Genomic DNA, 23471 nt, shown 5'->3' on the forward strand with positions numbered 1-23471 from the left:
TCCCCACGCACATGTTGCGTATGGGTGGAGTGCCGTTTTTCAAAACGTGTCGCTTGTTCGGCAATTGTAAATGCCTCTGACCGACGTCGACCCTACACTAACCACCTTACGCACACTTCCCCTCGACATTCACACTTGTCGACGGCGTGTTTCTAGTTGCAGAATTACTAATGCCCGTCTACGAGTTTCAGACTGTCTACTTGTTAAACAATACGGGATGAAAGCAACGGCGTTCAATCCCGCGTCCGGTCATCCCGATTTAGGTTTTCCGTGATTTCCCTAAATCGCTCCAGGCAAATGCTGGGATGGTTCCTTTCAAAGGGCACGGCCGACTTCCTTCCCCGTCCTTCCCAAATCCGATGAGACCGATGACCTCGCTGTCTGGTCTCCTTCCCCAACAACCAACCAACCAACCAAAGCAACGGCCTCACATTCGCCCGGACTGATGACAGCTCTCACCTTCCACCGACGTTCTAGGAGGTGCATTCAAGTTCTAAGCCTCCGATTTTTTTTCTCCGGACTGGAAAGAGATAGAAACATGCGCATTGTTTTAAAATGAGGCTGCGTTCATTGGTAATACGTCCCAGAGATGGCATCACCGTACGGCAGATGGAATTTTACCGCCAGCGGCGAGAATGAGAACTGTTTTAAATACTTAAAATGGCGACGTTTTCCTTACTTGAACAGCGTGCAATCATTCGTTTTCTGAATTTGCGTGGTGTGAAACCAATTGAAATTCATCGACAGTTGAAGGAGACATGTGGTGATGGAGTTATGGATGTGTCGAAAGTGCGTTCGTGGGTGCGACAGTTTAATGAAGGCAGAACATAGTGTGACAACAAACCGAAACAACCTCGGGCTCGCACAAGCCGGTCTGACGACATGATCGAGAAAGTGGAGAGAATTGTTTTTGGGGGATCACCGAATGACTGTTGAACAGATCGCCTCCAGAGTTGGCATTTCTGTGGGTTCTGTGCACACAATCCTGCATGACGACCTGAAAATGCGAAAAGTGTCATCCAGGTGGGTGCCACGAATGCTGACGGACGACCACACGGCTGCCCGTGTGGCATGTTGCCAAGCAATGTTGACGCACAACGACAGCATGAATGGGACTTTCATTCGTCGGTTGTGACAATGGATGAGACGTGGATGCCATTTTTCAATCCAGAAAGAAAGCGCTAGTCGGCTCAATGGAAGCACACAGATTCACCGCCACCAAAAAAATTTCGGGTAACCGCCAGTGCTGAAAAAATGATGGTGTCCATGTTCTGGGACAGCGAGGGCGTAATCCTTACCCATTGCGTCCAAAGGGCTCTACGGTAACAGGTGCATCCTACGAAAATGTTTTGAAGAACAAATTCCTTCCTGCACTGCAACAAAAACGTCCGGGAAGGGCTGCGCGTGTGCTGTTTCACCAAGACAACGCACCCGCACATCGAGCTAACGTTACGCAACAGTTTCTTCGTGATAACAACTTTGAAGTGATTCCTCATACTCCCTACTCACCTGACCTGGCTCCTAGTGACTTTTGGCTTTTTCCAACAATGAAAGACACTCTCCGTGGCCGCACATTCACCAGCCGCGCTGCTATTGCCTCAGCGATATTCCAGTGGTCAAAACAGACTCGTAAAGAAGCCTTCGCCGCTGCCATGGAATCATGGCGTCAGCGTTGTGAAAAATGTGTACGTCTGCAGGGCGATTACGTCGAGAAGTAACGCCAGTTTCATCGATTTCGGGTGAGTAATTAATTAGAAAAAAAATCGGAGGCCTTAGAACTTGAATGCACCTCGTAATGTTCCACGTGTTGTTGAACGCCAAGATGGATTTGGCAGAGCTCCCCAACAGAGAGATACACACAATCGCATCTAGACTTTCTCTGAAAAAGTTTTTTTACGGTTTTCCATATTTGTAGCTGCTAAACTCCCTGTTTATTTTTTACTCAGAAGATCGAGAGCTGCACATCAATGGCGCCACATTAACAGGACACTCACTCTGTTATTCTTATCAAGAGTTAGCGTTAGGCATGATTTGCACGATCAGACTACTACATGCATCCTACAATAAATACTAGTATGTTAGAATTCGATCTGTCTGCTAAGATAAGCTTGCATGTTACTTTATGACATGCATAACTTAACGTCAAAGTTGCATGTTTACTAAGCTAAGACATTCAGTGGGCCAGTTATTTGGCGTTGGCCACGTTTCTCCCTTCGCTTTGGCCATAATCACAATGTCGTAAGAACTTCAAAAAATGGTTCAAATGCCTCTGAGCACTATGGGACTTAACTTCTGAGGTCATCAGTCCCCTAGAACTTAGAACTATTTAAACCTAACTAACCTAAGAACATCACACACATCCATGCCCGAGGCAGGATTCGAACCTGCGACCGTAGCAGTCGCGCAGTTCCACACCGTAGCTCCTAGAACAGCTCGGCCACCCCGGCCGGCGTAAGAACTTCTCCGCTGTCACAGAACACATGTGCTATCCCAACTTGCTATTAACAGTTTAAGTTCTTTTCTTATATTTCTGTCACTACTCATGTCAGGAGTACATACTCTAAATTAATTCGTGTATTGTGCTAATATTCTCTTTTAATCCATTGGTATTCTGTAAATAATTGATCTTCATCATGCTAATGATTTGAGTTTGTAACCGAAATTTATTCGTGTAGTGTACTGTTGTAATATTCTCATTGAATCCATAGGGTTTTTGTAAATAATTGATCTGTGTCATGAAAAAGTAATGTTATGAGAATGTAATCTAAATTTATTCAGATACTGTCTTTCTCTGATATTCTCATTTCATCCGTAAGTTTTAGTAAGTAATTGATGTTTCTGATGCTAATGATACACTACTACATATATTAACGTAATAGTAAAAGAAGTATCTTGTCGACTCTATGTCTGAAAATGTCCATGTTATTTATACACACTCTCCTTTCTAAAATATATGTGAAGGATAACTTTATGTAACTAATGTCTCTTTAAAACAAATTACAAAGCCCGAAGTGTAGATTATATGAGATATTTAATTGGCAGAACTTGCACACCGCCACAGTTCCCTCCACAACAGGCTGCTGTAAAGGTGTGAGCAGGACAGCCGGCCCTGCTAAGGACCGACTATCCCGCCGTGTGAGAGGCTAATGGCTTAAGCAACTCCGTGCCGCACCGGCTTTAATGACTGATACTAATGACTGGTCTAGGGGTAGCGTCTTTGATTCATAATCAAAACGTCTTCGGTCTCGGGTTCGATACCCGCCACTGCCTGAACTTTGATAAATAATCAGCATTGGCGGCCGAAGACTTCCGGCATAAGAAGTCAGCCTCATTCTGCCAACGGCCTTGTCAAAGAGGGCGGAGGAGCGGATAGAGGTTCAGGGCACTCTCTTGTCCAAGGGGTGGGAAATTGCCCCTAAAGGCGGAAGAATCAGCAATGATCAACGACATGAGGATGCAGAAGGCAATGGAAACCACTGCATTAAAGACACGTAACGCGTATCCATAGGACATGTGGCCTGTATTTGAAGAAGTGTCATGATGATCTCTCCATTGGCAAAAGATTCCGGATTAGTCCCCCATTCCGATCTCCGGGAGGGGACTGCCGAGGGGGAGGTTACCATGAGAAAAAGATTGAATAATCTACGAAAGGATAACGTTCTACGAGTCGGGGCGTGGAATGTCAGAAGCTTGAACGTGGTAGGGAAACTAGAAAATCTGAAAAGGGAAATGCAAAGGCTCAATCTAGATATAGTAGGGGTCAGTGAAGTGAAGTGGAAGGAAGACAAGGATTTCTGGTCAGATGAGTATCGGGTAATATCAACAGCAGCAGAAAATGGTATAACAGGTGTAGGATTCATTATGAATAGGAAGGTAGGGCAGAGGGTGTGTTACTGTGAACAGTTCAGTGACCGGGTTGTTCTAATCAGAATCGACAGCAGACCAACACCGACAACGATAGTTCAGGTATACATGCCGACGTCGCAAGCTGAAGATGAACAGATAGAGAAAGTGTATGAGGATATTGAAAGGGTAATGCAGTATGTAAAGGGGGACGAAAATCTAATAGTCATGGGCGACTGGAATGCAGTTGTAGGGGAAGGAGTAGAAGAAAAGGTTACAGGAGAATATGGGCTTGGGACAAGGAATGAAAGAGGAGAAAGACTAATTGAGTTCTGTAACAAGTAATAGCGAATACCCTGTTCAAGAATCACAACAGGAGGAGGTATACTAGGAAAAGGCCGGGAGCTACGGGAAGATTTCAATTAGATTACATCGTGGTCAGACAGAGATTCCGAAATCAGATACTGGATTGTAAGGCGTACCCAGGAGCAGATATAGACTCAGATAACAATACAGTAGTGATGAAGAATAGGCTGAAGTTCAAGACATTAGTCAGGAAGAATCAACACGCAAAGAAGTGGGATACGGAAGTACTAAGGAATGACGAAATACGTTTGAAGTTCTCTAACGCTATAGATACAGCAATAAGGAATAGCGCAGTAGGCAGTACAGTTGAAGAGGAATGGACATCTCTAAAAACGGCCATCACAGAAGTTGGGAAGGAAAACATAGGTACAAAGAAGGTAGCTGCGAAGAAACCATGGGTAACAGAAGAAATACTTCAGTTGATTGATGAAAGGAGGACCGGCCGTGGTGGCCAAGCGGTTAAAGGCGCTACAGTCTGGAACCGCGCGGCCGCTACGGTCGCAGGTTCGAATCCTGCCTCGGGCATGGATGTGTGTGATGTCCTTAGGTTAGTTAGGTTTAAGTAGTTCTCAGTTCTAGGGGACTGATGACCTTAGAAGTTAAGTCCCATAGTGCTCAGAGCCATTTGAACAATTTTTTTGATGAACTGAGGAAGTACGAACATGTTTCGGGAAAATCAGGAATGCAGAAATACAACTCGCTGAGAAATGTAATAAATAGGAAGTGCAGGGAAACTAAGACGAAATGGCTGCAGGAAAAATGTGAAGACATCGAAAAAGATATGGTTGTCGGAAGGACAGACTCAGCATACAGGAAAGTCAAAACAACCTTTGGTGACATTAAAAGCAACGGTGGTAATATTAAGAGTGCAACGGGAATTCCACTGTTAAATGCAGAGGAGAGAGCAAATAGGTGGAAAGAATACATTGAAAGCCTCTATGAAGGTGAAGATTTGTCTGATGTGATAGAAGAAGAAACAGGAGTCGATTTAGAAGAGATCGGGGATCCAGTATTAGAATCGGAATTTAAAAGAGCTTTGGAGGACTTACGGTCAAATAAGGCGAAGGGATAGATAACATTCCATGAGAATTTCTAAAATCATTGGGGGAAGTGGCAACAAACGACTATTCACGTTGGTGTGTAGAATATATGAGTCTGGCGATATACCATCTGACTTTCGGAAAAGCATCATCCACACAATTCCGAAGACGGCAAGAGCTGACAAGTGCGAGAATTATCGCACAATCAGTTTAACAGCTCATGCATCGAAGCTGCTTACAAGAATAATATACAGAAGAATGGAAAAGAAAATTGAGAATGCGCTAGGTGACGATCAGTTTGGCTTTAGGAAAGGTAAAGGGACGAGAGAGGTAATTCTGACGTTACAGCTAATAATGGAAGCAAGGCTAAAGAAAAATCAAGACACTTTCATAGGATTTGTCGACCTGGAAAAAGCGTTCAACAATATAAAATGGTGCAAGCTGTTCGAGATTCTGAAAAAAGTAGGGGTAAGCTATAGGGAGAGACGGGTCATATACAATATGTACAACAACCAAGAGGGAATAATAAGAGTGGACGATCAAGAACGAAGTGCTCGTATTAAGAAGGGTGTAGGACAAGGCTGTAGCCTTTCGCCCCTACTCTTCTATCTGTACATCGAGGAAGTAATGATGGAAATAAAAGAAAGGTTCAGGAGTGGAATTAAAATACAAGGTGAAAGGATATCAATGATACGATTCGCTGATGACATTGCTATCCTGAGTGAAAGTGAAGAAGAATTAAATGATCTGCTGAACGGAATGAACAGTCTAATGAGTACACAGTATGGTTTGAGAGTAAATCGGAGAAAGAAGAAGGTAATGAGAAGTAGTAGAAATGAGAACAGCGAGAAACTTAACATCAGGATTGATGGTCACGAAGTCAATTAAGTTAAGGAATTCTGCTACCTAGGCAGTAAAATAACCAATGACGGACGGAGCAAGGAGGACATCAAAAGCAGACTCGCTATGGCAACAAAGGCATTTCTGGCCAAGAGAAGTCTACTAATATCAAATACCGGCCTTAACTTGAAGAAATTTCTGAGGATGTACGTCTGGAGTACAGCATTGTATGGTAGTGAAACATGGACTGTGGGAAAACCGGAACAGAAGAGAATCGAAGCATTTGAGATGTGGTGCTATAGACGAATGTTGAAAATTAGGTGGACTGATAAGGTAAGGAATGAGGAGGTTCTACGCAGAATCGGAGAGGAAAGGAATATGTGGAAAACACTGATAAGGAGAAGGGACAGGATGATATGACATCTGCTAAGACATGAGGGAATGACTTCCATGGTACTAGAGGGAGCTGTAGAGGGCAAAAACCTCATAGGAAGACAGAGATTGGAATACGTCAAGCAAATAATTGAGGACGTAGGTTGCAAGTGCTACTCTGAGATGAAGAGGTTAGCACAGGAAAGGAATTCGTGGCGGGCCGCATCAAACCAGTCAGTAGACTGATGACCAAAAAAAAAAAAAAAACATCTGCTTAGAGGCGCTCCTCCGGGCTCGCAGTGGAGCACTGCCCCGATTCAGGTTCACCCCGAGTAAATCCCACTACACGCCACGGCAGGCCACGGCCATCGCTCACGAGCTGAAACACTGCACGTGGCTGTGTGCGACATACCAGCCAGCTCCTACCGACGGAGCTTGGAGAGCGCCTCTGACGTCTCCAGACGGCGGACGCGTGCCAGATGCGCGTGCCACGCCGTGTCAGAGCCGGAAACTGCTGCCACACACTGCTCATCGCAACACCAAAAGCTATGCCGCCTCACGCCCCATGCCGCTCCCCCTCTGACGCTACACCCCGTAACCACACCCTGCCGCAAACCGTGTGCAACGACACCACTTCGCACATGTGAGCCAACAAGCAAGTGTTGAGGTCGTGTGAAGAGTATCTTTGAATGATTAGGTAACCAAAAAACAGAGCGCCATAATCCTTCAGAGACTTTTAATGCTTGTGTCCATTGACATACGTTTATATTTTACTTGTTTTTTTTTTTTTTTGCAGTTATTATAACAGATGGTTGGTCATACTGATTAAGACTATTTCATATTCTTTTCAAAAATCACATATTATTATGTACACATGTTCCTCATTACTGCGTATATACTTATAATAATTGTTCTCACATACTTCTGAACGCAAATGTTTGTATAGTAAGTTCACGTATCTTTTTTCCCTTTTCTTCCTCTGTTCACTAGTTTCACAATTCATTTTGTGTACTTACAATAGTAATACAGTATCAAGATTGACAAGAGACATCACAGTCCCTACTCCCACGATGATACTCAATTGCAACTGAGACATATTTATGTGTCGTACCTTTAGTGTTTCGTTAAGTTTTTATTTTATGTCTATTATTTAGGATGTGTTTACGTTGTCACTACATGCCGGTTGGTACCCCTTTCATTTTCATCTTGCTCTGTTGTTCACGGCCAGGAAGTATTCTTTGGCTAGTCCTTTGCACATACCCATTTCTGTAGAATTTCTTTTGCTCTGCCCACACCTCTTCGACTCACAAGCTGTGCACATAACCACATAAAATTCTGGTAGCAAGGATGGGAAGGTTGCATGCTATATGGGGCATGCACTGCAAGTGCAAGGCCCACAATATTCGCCAATTTGCATTTTTTTATTACTAAATCGAGGGTTCCCATGGCAACCACTAAAGTGCGGAGATCAAGTTAAGAGTTCCACGTGCACAGTTATAGCTATCACAGGTGTATTACACGCACAGTGAGCAAAGCCGCATTGCAGTATAAATCACATATTACAAAGAACTTTTCCATGGTACAGTTCACTGTTAGAAACCACTGCATGTCGGGGCTGAGCAGTCGGGAGGAGATCTTATAACACCCACAGAGAGGGCTGCCCGAATTGACATTCCGTGTGGAAGCGTTCCTTTGTTCTTAACCTAAACCGGACGCCCGTCCCAGACAAATGGCGGCGCCGTCGCCAGGCGGCAGAGGGATTTCCGTGAATTCTGAAAATGGTGGTGGTGTGGCACCAGAGCCAGTGGCCTCAGACAAGGACGCCTCCCAAAAGCAACGCTGACTTCGACAGCCGCTGGCGTCCAGACAGCGAGCGGCAGCGACGGTGGTTGGGCAGTTCGTAAGAAAATGGTTACTATTGCACGGGCCCTGGCGCGGAGTGCCAAGTCCTCTGATAGCTACAGAAGTTAGAGACTTACATATCGGATTCGAAGAGCAGCATCCGCTTTTGCTCCGGTTCGTGCGACGAAGTGATAGCGAAGTTTTCTCTTTCGTCCAATAGCACGGACATTAGTTCCGCACATACGCAATCATGTGGGGAAGTCGCAGCTGCAACAAGATGCTACCCACATCTTGACACCACGTGGGGGCCGCATGCTGTGGTGTCGACATTGCAGAGAACATCTCAGGGTAAATATCCGCAGCTCCGGCCATATTCAAATCGCTCTTGCCGAGATAAGTTCAGAACCGTAAATCAAATCTAAATCGAATTGGGTAAATCCACTATAATTTCGTGCGCTCTGTCAGTGACAGGAGAGGTGCCAATCCGTTTCGAAAACTGATAAAAATAGTATTTTTGTGTTAGTTGTCATTTTTATTTATGCACACTATGCCATAATTAAACAACAAACATCACGTCACAATCATTTTGAGATTTTAATGTAAAAACCGAGTAGTAATAGAAATCTCCATCATTCTACTCAGTATTTCTGGGTTTCAATTAAAATTCCCCGCCAGTTCCCACAGGATTATTTTAGTGTTTTTATTCAATTGATACTTATTATATGTGCGGTTCCGTTCTTACCTGGAGAGATTTTTCATCATGGAATATGGATTAAAATTTTCACATTGCGTACAGGAGTCATGTCCGGGGAGTTCTATGCAGAATCAGCGTAATGCACCATCTGCACAGCATCTCATGGTGAGATCAACTTGGAGGACACCTCTCAAAGTATCTAAAAAAACAAGCTTACAGTGACAGTTATGACCATTTAGGTGCCGGCCGGCGTGGCCGAGCGGTTCTAGTCGCTACAGTCTGGAGCCGCGCGACCGCTACGGTCGCAGGTTCGACTCCTGCCGTGGGCATGGATGTGTGTGATGTCCTTAGGTTAGTTAGGTTTAAGTAGTTCTAAGTTCTAGGGGACTGATGACCTCAGATGTTAAGTCCCATAGTGCTCAGAGCCATTTGAACCATTTAGGTAGGCAACACAAATTCGGACACCATTCAGTGTGATGTGACTTTGTAAAGTAATACAGCAGATTGCGAGAAATTATGAAAAAGTAAGCACAGTCAAAATACTGATGAATAATACCACGCAACTTGAGCTGTAGGCGTATCACTACTTACAAAGGCATGCTTACATTTGGTTTTTTTCTCTCCCAATTGAGAACTGCCTTTGCCCATCAACCACCTCACCGAGAATCGTCTATAACGAAAGAGTTTCACATGGCTCCATCCACTCCATTCATAGGAAATGAAAGATTTTTGTTTGTTTTAAATAAAGCACACACCTCCACCATTACTGTCCAGTGCTAGTGGTGGTTTTAACAACAGAAGTGGGGTAAATTGTTTACAATACAATTTAGTGTGTGTCTTTTTAACATAAAATACGTGTCTCTAAAAAACACTCCTACACGGATTTTCCCACTGTTATATACAGGTATACTATAATATTATACTGTCTGGCTCTGCTCTAAGGCATCATGTTAGTGACATCTTCATTTTAACCCACTATAAAATCTTTTTTATGATTGTGTGTGTCATTAGCAGCACATGTGTGTTGCATGCAATCCTTTGTAGTATAAATTTAGTTTGTGAGTGTGTGTGTGTGTGTGTGTGTGTGTGTGTGTGTGTACATACTTGTATTTTCCGACATCGTTAACAAGTCTACAGACTCCTCTCAGGCCGTCTTAAGTGACATCATTGTTTTTAACACACTAATAGTGCAGGGGTAAGTTCCTTAAAGTGGAATGTACACTTGATACATAGCAAGAGCATATTTTTTCCGTTCTCTAATTTCTAAACTTGTGATATCAGAGTATATGTTGCAAGTGCACCCTGCGCTCATTGTTTAACATGGGATATTGGTGTTTGAGTTTAAATTACTACATTGTGGAAATTGTTTAACATTTGAAGTCTGGTATTTATGTGTGTCTTTGGATTACGATCTTCAAAAATGGGTTTTTGGAATACTGATGGGGGTGGGGTGGGGCGTGGGAATTAGCCAAAAATGTAACAAATTAGTCTAAAGTCATAAACAGCAATTGGTGGGTGTGGGGTGGGGGGGGGGAACAGGGGGAAGGAGGGTCTCATACGTCGAAGTACTTACATAAAATGCCATGCCATCATTAACTTATAATGATTCAGTCAGTAGGACCATATGTTCATTCGAATTTCCTGCAATTAAACTGATATTTAGTACCACTTTTTAAGTAGGCTAATTCTGCTGCTGGTGCTTCATAATAATTCTTTTACTATGGTGTACACATATCGTGAGACTGGGCTACAGGAGGAGGAATACGTTTAATTGATTTGTGGGCTAGTTCACAGAAAATTATCGATCATACGAAAATTTTCAGTTAGGTAACATGAAAGCGTACATTGACTATGAGCGTCTAGCACGATTTCATTCAGTAAAATCTCCTGGCTGCCCTGATCCCCTGATGTTTCCGCCCCTGTGATTTTATCTGTGTGGGAAGCTAGGTTTTCTCAGATAACCAATGCACGTAGTAAGAGCTGCAACAAAACACTGAAAGGCATACTTGCTTCGCTTAGAAACAAACCAAAACAAAACTTTTATTAGCACTTTCGATCTCAATGAAACCACTGACGTACTCATAACACTAAATTCAGACACTGTGCTAGATTTTCTTTCTTCAGAAGATTATCCTTTCACCATTCATAATTATTTGGCACATTGTCATCTTGTTCACTATTGGCCAAAAAATTCCAGCAAAACACCTGCCTGTTTGTGCAATCTTTAGACTGTCATGTGTGGGCCAACTGTACGAGGGGCGTATGAAAAGTCTGTGCAAAGTTCGAGAGATGGCACCACCGGCACGTATCAAGGACATGTTTAGTTAGTAGCATCTTTGGACAGAACGCATACCAAGTTTCAGCTATGTTGGTCTATTTCTTTGTGTTTGCCATTCGTGTGAATCAAGGAAGCCGAGTGACTGTAAAAAAAAAAAAAAAAAAATGGACGAAAAAGAATTTCGTGTGGGATTAAACGTTACTTTCTGAAAGGCAAAACACGTCAGGAGACTAAAGAGAAACTTGATAAACATAATGGTGACTCTGCACCTTCCATTAGAACAGTTTATAAGTGGTTTCAAAATTTTCGGAGTGGCCATAAGAGCACAAGTGATGGCGAACGTTCTGGACACCCCGTGGAGGTTACGACTCCAGAAATCATTGATAAAATCCATGATATGGTGATGGATGACAGAAGAGTTAAGGTGCATGAGATTGCTAGTGCTGTGGGAATCTCGAATGAACGGGTACATAATATTTTACATAAACATTTGGACATGAGAAAGCTATCCGCAAGATGGGTTCCGCGATTGCTCACACTTCACCAAAAACGGAATCATGCGAAGTGTTGCAAGAATGGTTTGCAGCTTTTCAGGAAGAATCCACAGGGCTTTAAGCGTCGTTTCGTCACTGTTGATGGAACATGGATACATTACTATACTCCTGAGACCAAACAACAATCTAAACAATGGGTTACCATGGGAGAATCTGCACCAAAAAAGGCGAAGACCATTCCTTCAGCCGGAAAGGTTATGGCGACTGTCTTTTGGGATTCGCAAGGGATAATCCTCATCGACTATCTGGAAAAGGGTACAACTATTACAGGTAAATATTATTCATCGTTATTGGGCCGATTGAAAAGCGAGCTGCAAGAAAAACGTCGGCGATTGGACCGCCAAAGAGTCATTTTCCGTCACGACAATGCACCATCACACACCTCAGCAGTTGTGCTCGTAAAATTAATGGAAATAGGATTCCAACTCGTTTCACATCCCCCCTGTTCTCCACTTTGGCTCCCTCGGACTACTATTTGTCCCACAATTTGAAGAAATGGCTGGCGGGACAAAGATTTTATTCAAACGAGGAGGTGATTGCAGCAACTAATAGCTATATTGCAGACTTGGACAGTTCCTATTATTTGGAAGGGACCAACAAATTAGAACAGCGTTGGACGAAGTGTCTAAGTGTAAGAGGAGACTATGTCGAAAAATAAAAAATGGTTTACCCCAAACACGTAAGTAGTTTTTATTTTTGCACGGACTTTCCAACGCCCCTCGTAGTTCATACCAAATCTGCCACAGCTGCTTCCCTAGAATACCGTCACTCGTTCTGCGCACTGATACCTGTGAAACAGGAAAGAAAATTTCAAGGATTTTATGACTTATCTTCATTTGAATTCCTCTAGCATCCTTTTCATTGTTGATGTAAAGATTTTCTGTCGCTTAATATTAATTTAAATTGTATTCTGCTGTCACTGCAGGTTCACAATATTTTGTTACCTGCAGGACATGGAACTGTTACAAGAGTATCTTTTCACTTGTATTCAAAACAGATGTCGCTTAATGTATCGTGCATGTCAACATCACTAGAGATGTGAGGCGAACTGTGTCTGTTGAAATGCGTTATATGACACGTAAATAGTCGTCACACGTCATTTTTCTTATATGTGAGCCTGTGTTCCAAAGCCACTAGAGGCCTGCTTCAGGGAACAGAAGGGCATTGGCTGTAGCACTACAGGTAGTTAACATCTGAGTGTGTCTTACCGAGGATGTCTTGCTGCGGCAGCCACTTCCGTACGAGGACATTGGGAGGCAGGTTGGTAAGAGTGTCCTCCTCGAACTTCCATATGACTCGCTGGGGCAGCTCGCGAAAAGCGTCGATGAACGCCTGCTTCTTGTGCTCTGGCAGCGTCGCACTCCTGACGTTCGACCCCAGGCTGAAGTAGATCACTCCGTGCTTCGCCCCATCCAAGAAGTCCTTAATGTCCTGCATAACAACAGGCGTCACAGTGTAACATTCAAATGAAGAAGAAGAAGAAGGGAAGAAGAAAAAGAAATCTTTTCTGTCTGTTTCCAAATTGAAATTAAGCACATTACTGAGATTGATACTGGCAAGATGATGATGATGATGATGATGATGATGATGTTTGGTTTGTGGGGGGCTCAACTGCGCAGTTATCAGCGCCCGCACAAATTCCCAACCTTTGCCCAGTCCTAACTCGCCATTTTCATAAATGATGATGAAATGACGAGGACAACACAAACAGCCACTCAACTCGAAGCAGGTGAAAATCCCTAACAGCACCGTGAATCGAACCTGAGACCCCGAGCTCGGGAAGCGAGACTGGCAAGAGATCAATCACACTAGTTCAAGACTTTCTAGAATCTGTGAATTTAAAGTTTCTAGTTGGATAACAAATGACAAATGAAATATTTTTTCGTGTAATAGAACTACAAATAAACAATTTTCGTTTCTTTCCATTGGTTGTACTGTGGAACTTCGCTTTTTGCCGGATTTTAAGAAGTAATCTCAAGGTTTTGATGACTTAATTTGCGAGTACTGGAAATATCTACATCTACATCTACATGTATATGGATACTTCGCAAATTACATATAAGTGCCTGGCAGAGGATTCATCGAACCACCTTTACAATAATTCTCTAGTATTCCAAACTTGAACAGCGTGTGGATCTTTCCGTGTGAGCTCTGATTTTCCTTATTTTATTATGATGATCGTTTCTGCCTATGTAGGTCGGCACCAACGAAACATTTTCGCATTCGGAGGAGAAAGTTCGTGACTGAAATTTCGTGAGAAGCCCTTGGTTTTGTGGCGTCCCTCCCAAATCCTGCCTGTATCATGTCCGTGACACTCTCTCCCCTATTTCGCGATAGTACAAAACGTGCTGTTGTTCGTTGAACTTTCTCAATTTACTCCATTAATCCTATCCGGTAAGGATCCCAGACCGAGCAGCAGTACTCTAAAAGAGGACGGACAAGAGTAGTGTTGTCAGTCTCCTTAGTAGATCTGTTACATTTTCTAAGTGCTCTGCCAATAAAACGCAGTCTTTGGTTTGCCTTCCCCAAAACATTTTCTGTGTGTTCTTTCCAGTATAAGTTGTTACTAATTGTAATTCCTAGGTATTTAGTTCAAATGGTTCAAATGCTCTGAGCACTATGGGACTTAACATCTGAGGTCATCAGTCCCGCTACCTAAACCTAACTAACCTAAGGACATCACACATATCCATGCCCGAGGCAGGATTCGAACCTGCGACCGTAGCAGTCACGCGGTTTCGGACTGAAGCACCTAGAACCGCTCGGCCACCTCGGCCGGCTGTTATTTAGTTGAATTTACGGCCTTTACGTTTGACTGGTTTGCCGTGTAACCGAAGTTTAAGGGATTCCTTTAGCACTCACGCTTTTCATTATTTATGGTCAATTGTCAATCTTCACAGCATACATATATCTTTTATAAATTGTTTTGCAAATTTTTTGATCTTCTGATGACTTTACTAGACGATAAACGACAGCATCATCTAAAACAACCTAAGACGGCTGCTCAGATCGTCTCCCAAATAATTTATAGAGATAAGGAACAGCAGATGGCGCATCACATTACCTTGGGGAACGCCAGAAATCACTTCTGTCTTACAGGATGACTTCTCGTCAGTTACTACGAACTGTGACCTCTGTGACAAGAAATCACGAATCCAGTCACATAACTGAGACGCTGTTCCATAAGCACTCAAGTTGATTACAAACTGCTTATGTGGTGCGGTGTCAACGGCCTTCTGGAAATCTACAAGTACGGAATCAATTTGAAATCCCTTGTCACCAGCATCAATAGCACTCAGCACTTCGTGTGAGCAAAGAGATAAGTTGTGTTTCACAAGTACGATCGTTTCTAAATTCGTTTTGACTGTGTATCAATATACCGTTCTCTTCGAGGTAATTCATAATGTTCGAACACAATATATGTTCCAGAATCCTGCTGCATATCGATATTAATGATTTGGGCCTGTAATTTAGTGGATTACGCCTACTACCTTTCTTGAATATTGGTGTGACCTGTGCAACCTTGTAGTCTCTTGGTACGGATCTTTCACCGAGCGAGCGGTTGTATACGATTGTTAAGTACCAACCTATTCGATCAGTTTACTCTGAAAGGAACCTAATTGGTACACAGTGAGGATCGGAAGGCTTGCCTCTATTAAGTGGTTTAAGTTGTTTCACTACTCCGGGGATATCAACTCCTAAGTTACTCATGTTGCCAGCTGTTTTTGATTCGAACTCTGGAATATTTACTTCGTCTTCGTTGATGAAGGAATTTTGGAAGGCTGTGTTTAGTAACTCTGCTTTGGCTGCTCTGTTGTCCATAATATTCGATTGCTATTGCGCAGAGAAGGTGTTGACTGCCTGGCGTACTTTATATACGACCAGAACCTTTTTGGATTTTCTGTCAGGTTTCGAGACAAAGTTTCGTTGTGCAAACTATTTTGAGCATCTCGTATTGAAGTCCGCGCTAAATTTCGAGCTTCTGTAAAACATCCCCAGTCTTGGAGATTATGCGTCCATTTAAATTTGGCATGTTTGTTTCGTTGTTTCTGCATCAGTATTCTAACCCGTTTTGTGTACCAAGGAGGATCAGCTATGTCGTTTTCTAATTTATTTGTTATAAATCTCTCAATTGCTGTCGATACTATTTCTTAGAATGCAGGCCACATCTGGTCTACACTTACATTTTTAATTTGGAAGGAGTGGAGATTGTCCCTCAGGAAGGCATCAAGCGAATTTTTATTTGCTTTTTGCAATAGGTATATCTTAGGTTTATTTTTGGAGGATTTCGGGGTTGCAATATTTAGTCTCGCTACGACAACCTTGCATTCACTAATCCCTGTAATCGTTTTGATGCTCGTCATTAGCTCAGGACTATTTGTTGCTAAGACGTCAAATGTGTTTACACAACAGTTTACTATTCGCATGGGCTCATGAACCAACTGCTCGAAATAGTTTTGATTACATTGACTTAGAAACTAACATTTATTACACTGCCAAGGTATCGTAAATCTTAGTACGTGACATCAGTTTCAGGTTGATACATCAATCCATTCCTGAGGGAAAAGCGTGTTACCTGACAGATGGACAGTAGACAGTATGATAACAAATGACCTTTTTTTTGCATGATACAACTACAGATTTACAGTTTCCGATTTTTCATTGGTTGCAGGGTGAAACATTGCTTCTTGGCAAATTTGATGATTCTAGGTCAACGAAACGTACCCTGTAGGTTCTGATGAGCGTATTTGCGAATATGAAAATATGTGACATAAATGTCCGTATAGTCCGATTGCACTGATTTAGATTCTTTTTGTAACACGAAGAGACCGCTGACCTTAATATGTGACCTAAATTTCAACACACTACCTGTTCCTGGGAAAAAGGGTTTTGAACAGTCAAACAGACAGACAGACAGACAGAGAGTAATGTGATCCTGTAAGGTTCTGTTTTTACCGAATGAGGTAACCTGAATGAGTGGACCCAAGTGATGATATGAAAACGTCCATGAAACACCTCACAGTCACCTCCGATCTGAATTACACTCTCCACACACTGTGGGTTAAACGCCTCATTAGGCACTCGACACATCACCCCAATTGAAAATGGGCAAAACGGCGCATCGACTGACTCTGGACGTGGAAGCCTACGCAGTTATAAGAAATATTGAGGTTTTCTGCCGGATTCAAGAGGAAAGAAATCTATGGAGGTGATTAGTGTTTAACATTTTGTCAACGAGGTCATTAGAGACGGAGCACAAACTCGGATGGAGGAGGAGGTCGGCCATGCTCTTTCAAAGGAACCATCCCGGTTTTTGCCGTAAGCGACTCAGGGAAATCACGGAGAATCTAAATCAGGATTGCCGGACGCAGGTTTGAACCGTCATCCTCCTGGATGCAAGTCCCGCTGCATCCCCTCCCACGCTTGTGAACTGGTGAAAAAGGCTGGAGTGTGTAACTGGAGAAAAAGGCTGGAGTGTGTAATGGTTCTTTATTTACGTGACCATTACGGCACTCCAACCCCAGTTCTCGATACCAGTAATATCGTACTACTTTTCTGCGAAGTAACAGACATATTTTTGTGACAATATTCACATTTGGTTTTATTAATGTATAGATACTCCGATGTATCGATATATTACAGGGATATGGTTCTTGTGTGTATTCATTTCTGTGAGAATGTCGTAATCTTTGACTTACTTGTATCCGTTTTGGCGCAAATGCGCACAGAGCAGCCTTCGTTTCACTTTGCAGAAGTTAAGTTGTTATTTCGCTTTGTAAAAGAACAGTCCAGTCTTGTGTTTGGTTAAAGTGGAAATTAAATATATGAAGATTGATACAAACCTGTTTTCTTGATGATGTACAATTAAGAAGAAGTATATGTGAATTTAATAGAAGTTTAATAAAAATTTGGATCGTGAACACCAAGTCAAAACTTATTTCTACCATACCATTGTTCTGATCCGGGATTGTTTCATCATTAAGAATTTCCTGAAAAACGCATTTGTTAGGTCTTCAAATATTGCAAAAATACAGACCTGGACCTTCTAGCAGTCAAAGTGGAATCACCCTAGAATCAACAAGATGAGCCATAACAACTTCGACGAAATCTACGTGGGAATCCATTCAAGATAAGCGCCAAAATTAATGTTAAGAGTGTAAGGTGCTGTCTTTATTTTTGGTGGGAAATATGTTCAATTGACGAGATGTTGGTGCTGGCCTGAAAGGAGTTTATTGTGTGTTTAATAAGAGTACTACTTGTAAGCATACAGGTTGAGGTATGCGTCTATAGCCTCCAACATGAGGAATGGAAGGAGGTGACAGTGGATGAGATTAGGGTGAATGCTTTTCAGAAAATAATGGTGATGCAACGAGACGAGCTGAACAAGCATATTGCAACTCATAGAGACTACAGCTTGTGCTGGAGCTGCTCATGCTTTTTTGGAATGATTGGTCAATCCACAGTGCAAAAGAGAACTTCGTCCTATTCGACTACCCCACGCTGTATGGTACACGGGGCTTGACTGAGGTTGCCTGAAACGGGTTTTGTTCCCCTTTACAGTCATGCGTGTGTGTATGTGTGTGTGTGTGTGTGTGTGTGTGTGTGTGTGTGTGTCCTAGGGCACAATACCACGTAAAATTAGTGAGAAACTGTCCTACAGACGCTACCGGAAGAACTGCCACTGACCGATCTAAAAGTTTATAGCTGCTGAGAAACATGCTGACATATACTTGTTAAGAAGGAATAGGACAGCAAGCTGTCACTGAAGTGTAGGAAGAGCTGTCTCCTACCGATCTACAAGAGTATACAGAATGAGATTTTCACTCTGCAGCGGAGTGTGCGCTGATATGAAACTTCCTGGCAGATTAAAACTGTGTGTCCGACCGAGACTCGAACTCGGGACCTTTGCCTTTCGCGGGCAAGTGCTCTACCAACTGAGCTACCGAAGCACGACTCACGCCCGGTACTCACAGCTTTACTTCTGCCAGTACCTCGTCTCCTACCTTCCTTACAAGAGTATAGTTGCCGAGAAATAAGTACACAGATACATGGTAAGAAGGGATACGATAGCAAACCATGAATGCAGTATAGTAAGGACAAGACAACGCTACCACTACTCACGGAAAATGGTTCCCTGCTCCAACTACGCATCGAAATTGTCGTGAAAGAATCTCATAAAAATGGATCATACTGCAGCACATGCTCTGGCAACTGAGAAAAGTCACTCTAATAACAAAACTACCACGAAAACCGACCGCAAATGATCTCGCTAGGAGAGAGTGGAGGCGGCAACACCTACGCTTACCTTGATGTGTGGATAGACTAAGCGTTTAGAACCAGTCTTATGTCCCCTCCTCCCACCTCTCCTCCGTCGCCCCGCAGGTAGGGATACCGGCATTCCAGGCCTGTTCTAACCCGCCGCTGATAGTACATAGACAGATCCATATGCTGGAAGTGATGTACTGTTTCCGCTCTGCATAAATCAGACACAAAAGGACAACTCCTGCAGGCCATTAAAGATAATTCTCAGAATATCTGGTCCCTCTGGAACAACAGCAAAATACACTCCTGGAAATGGAAAACAGAACACATTGACACCGGTGTGTCAGACCCACCATACTTGCTCCGGACACTGCGAGAGGGCTGTACAAGCAATGATCACACGCACGGCACAGCGGACACACCAGGAACCGCGGTGTTGGCCGTCGAATGGCGCTAGCTGCGCAGCATTTGTGCACCGCCGCCGTCAGTGTCAGCCAGTTTGCCGTGGCATACGGAGCTCCATCGCAGTCTTTAACACTGGTAGCATGCCGCGACAGCGTGGACGTGAACCGTATGTGCAGTTGACGGACTTTGAGCGAGGGCGTATAGTGGGCATGCGGGAGGCCGGGTGGACGTACCGCCGAATTGCTCAACACGTGGGGCGTGAGGTCTCCACAGTACATCGATGTTGTCACCAGTGGTCGGCGGAAGGTGCACGTGCCCGTCGACCTGGGACCGGACCGCAGCGACGCACGGATGCACGCCAAGACCGTAGGATCCTACGCAGTGCCGTAGGGGACCGCACCGCCACTTCCCAGCAAATTAGGGACACTGTTGCTCCTGGGGTATCGGCGAGGACCATTCGCAACCGTCTCCATGAAGCTGGGCTACGGTCCCGCACACCGTTAGGCCGTCTTCCGCTCACGCCCCAACATCGTGCAGCCCGCCTCCAGTGGTGTCGCGACAGGCGTGAATGGAGGGACGAATGGAGACGTGTCGTCTTCAGCGATGAAAGTCGCTTCTGCCTTGGTGCCAATGATGGTCGTATGCGTGTTTGGCGCCGTGCAGGTGAGCGCCACAATCAGGACTGCATACGACCGAGGCACACAGGGCCAACACCCGGCATCATGGTGTGGGGAGCGATCTCCTACACTGGCCGTACACCACTGGTGATCGTCGAGGGGACGCTGAATAGTGCACGGTACATCCAAACCGTCATCGAACCCATCGTTCTACCATTCCTAGACCGGCAAGGGAACTTGCTGTTCCAACAGGACAATGCACGTCCGCATGTATCCCGTGCCACCCAACGTGCTCTAGAAGGTGTAAGTCAACTACCCTGGCCAGCAAGATCTCCGGATCTGTCTCCCATTGAGCATGTTTGGGACTGGATGAAGCGTCGTCTCACGCGGTCTGCACGTCCAGCACGAACGCTGGTCCAACTGAGGCGCCAGGTGGAAATGGCATGGCAAGCCGTTCCACAGGACTACATCCAGCATCTCTACGATCGTCTCCATGGGAGAATAGCAGCCTGCATTGCTGCGAAAGGTGGATATACACTGTACTAGTGCCGACATTGTGCATGCTCTGTTGCCTGTGTCTATGTGCCTGTGGTTCTGTCAGTGTGATCATGTGATGTATCTGTCCCCAGGAATGTGTCAATAAAGTTTCCCCTTCCTGGGACAATGAATTCACGGTGTTCTTATTTCAATTTCCAGGAGTGTATGTAACTGAACAGCGAACAGCAGCATGCTTCCAAAGGTTCTGGATGTGCTGGCATGGCCTGAAAGTGGTCCTTGGTTACGTAAAATCAGTATCTTGTAGGAAAAACTTTGAAATCATACGTCCCATGAAAACGAGATACACAAGAGCCTTCATACCAGTCGTCTCGCCGTGCACAGATCCGCCCGCTACGCCCCCGCCGCCCCGACGGGTTGAGGGCAGTGTCCACACTCCCTAGCCTCCTGGGCTGCATGCAGCTGTATCTACATCTACATCTACATGGGTACTCCGCAAATGACATTTAAGTGCCTAGCAGAGGGTTCATCGAACCACCTTTACAATAATTCTTCATTATTCCACTCCCAAACAGTACGCGGAAAAAAACGAACACTTAAATCTTTCCGCGCGAGCTCAAATTTCCCTTATTTTATTATGATGATCATTTCTCAATATACAGGTCGGCGTCAACAAAATATTTGGAGTAGAAAGTTGGTGACTGAAATTTTGTAAGAAGTTTCCGCCGCAACAAGAAACGTCTTTGTTTTAGTGGTCTCCATCCCAAATGCTGTATCATGTCCGACAAAACGTGCTGCTGTTTGTTGAACGTTCTCGACGTACTCCGTTACTCCTATCCGGTAAGGATCCCAGACAGCGCAGCAGTACTCAACAGCAGGACGGACAAGCGTACTGTAGGCGGTCTTTTTAGAAGATCTGGTACAGTTTCTAAACGTTTCGCCAGTAGAACGATTTGGTTCGCCTTCTCCACAACATTTTTTACGTGTTCTTTCCAATTTAAATTATTCGTGATTGTAATTGCTAAGTGCACATATCAAAATAAGTTTTGCATCACCCCGGTTTCCAGAACTCCTGAAGATAGACGTTGACTGTGGATATTGTATCACAGACACAGTACCTTTGACTATTCAGAGATGTCACCAATCCCGCCCAAAGAAGTGAAAAACCATGCATGAGCAGCGCCTATTACATGAAGGGGGTCCGATGTCCGATCACTTCCAGTTATTCCACCAGGAACGAGGTACAAGGCTCGTTTTGTCTATAGTTCAACCATGCCTAGACGGTCAATACCGCAGTTCGATCGCGTCCGCATTGTTACTTTGTGCCAGGAAGGCCTCTCAACAGGGGAAGAGTCCAGGCGTCTCGGAGCGAACCAAAGCGATGTTGTTCGGATATGGAGGAGATACAGAGAGAGACAGGAACTGTCGATGACATGCCTCGCTCAGGCCGCCCAAGGGCTACTACTGCAGTGGATGACTGCTACCTAAGGATTATTGCTCGGAGGAACCCTGGCAGCAACGCCGCCATGTTGAATAATGCTTTCGTGCAGCCACAGGACGTCGTGTTACGACTCAAACTGTGCGCATTGGGCTCCATGATGCGCAACTTCACTCCCGACGTCCATGGCGAGGTCCGTCTTTGCAACCACGACACCATGCAGCGACGTGATGACTAGGTGTTGTGTGATGTCCTTAGGTTAGTTAGGTTTAAGTAGTTCTAAGTTCTAGGGGACTGATGACCATAGATGTTAAGTCCCATAGTGCTCAGAGCCATTTGAACCATATTTTTGAACCATGCAGCGAGGTACAGATGGGCCCAGCAACATGACGAATGGACCGCTCAGGATTGGCATCACGTTCCCTTCACCGAAAAGTGTCCCATGTGCCTTCAATCAATCGTCTGAGGCGCGTATGGAGGCAACCCGGTCAGGCGGATCGCATTAGACATATTGTCCAGTTAGTGCAGCAAGGCGGATGTTCCCTGCTGTTTTACAGTGGCATTATGTGGGGACGACGTACGCCGCTGGTGGTCATAGAAGGCGCCGTAACGGCTGTACGACACGTGTATGCCATCGACCGCAACCATATCCGCAGCATATTGGCGAGGCATTCGTCTTCATGGACGACAATTCGCGCCCCCATCGTGCCCATCTTGTGAATGACTTCCTTCAGGATAACGACATCGCTCGACTAGAGTGACCAGCAAGTTCTCCAGACATGAACCCTATCGAACATGCCTGGGATAGATTGAAAAGGGCTGTTTATGGATGACGTGACCCACCAGTCACTCTGAGGCATCTACGCCGAATCGCCGTTGAGCAGCGGGACAATCTGGACCAACAGTGCCTTGATAAATTTGTCGATAGTATGCCATGACGAATACAGGCATGCATCGATGGAAGACGACGTGCTACTGGGTATTAGAGGTACCGGTGTGTACAGCAATCTTGACCACCACCTCTATATGGTGGTGCAACATGCAATATGTGGTTTTCATGAGCAATAAAATCGGCGGAAACGGTGTTTATGTTGATCTCTATTCCAATTTTCTGTTCAGGTTCCGGAACTCTCGGAACCTAGGTGACGCTAAACTCTATTTGATGTATGTATTTAGTCGAATTTACGGCCTTTTGATCGTCATCGTTCGCGTTTATTCTGCTTTTTCATATAAACTGTCCAAAGGCTATGTGGCAGAGGTTTCAAACGCTCAGTAAAAGCTTTATCAATGTGTGTGTTCTCGTAATACTGTCGAAAGATAAGACATTCTGCTCGCCTCACAGAATGTCTTAGTTATTTAGGAGCATCCACCTACATAAAATGCTCTAGGTACATTTGTGGGTGGCAAAAACTTGCTCTGGACAG

The 23471-nt window shown here is 44.3% G+C and overlaps 1 protein-coding gene across 1 annotated transcript in view; it reads right to left on the reverse strand.

Annotated features, from left to right (window-relative positions):
• The window catches only part of LOC126094959 (UDP-glucosyltransferase 2-like), a 215257-nt gene that overhangs the window by 55012 nt on the left and 136774 nt on the right, over nt 1–23471 (reverse strand). The window contains exon 5 of the mRNA XM_049909614.1: nt 13038–13260. Within this exon, the coding sequence (XP_049765571.1) occupies nt 13038–13260 (223 nt within the window). The remainder of the gene's footprint in view (nt 1–13037; nt 13261–23471) is intronic.

The sequence above is a fragment of the Schistocerca cancellata genome, chromosome 8 (assembly GCF_023864275.1).
Source record: "Schistocerca cancellata isolate TAMUIC-IGC-003103 chromosome 8, iqSchCanc2.1, whole genome shotgun sequence".
Lineage (NCBI taxonomy): Eukaryota > Metazoa > Arthropoda > Insecta > Orthoptera > Acrididae > Schistocerca > Schistocerca cancellata.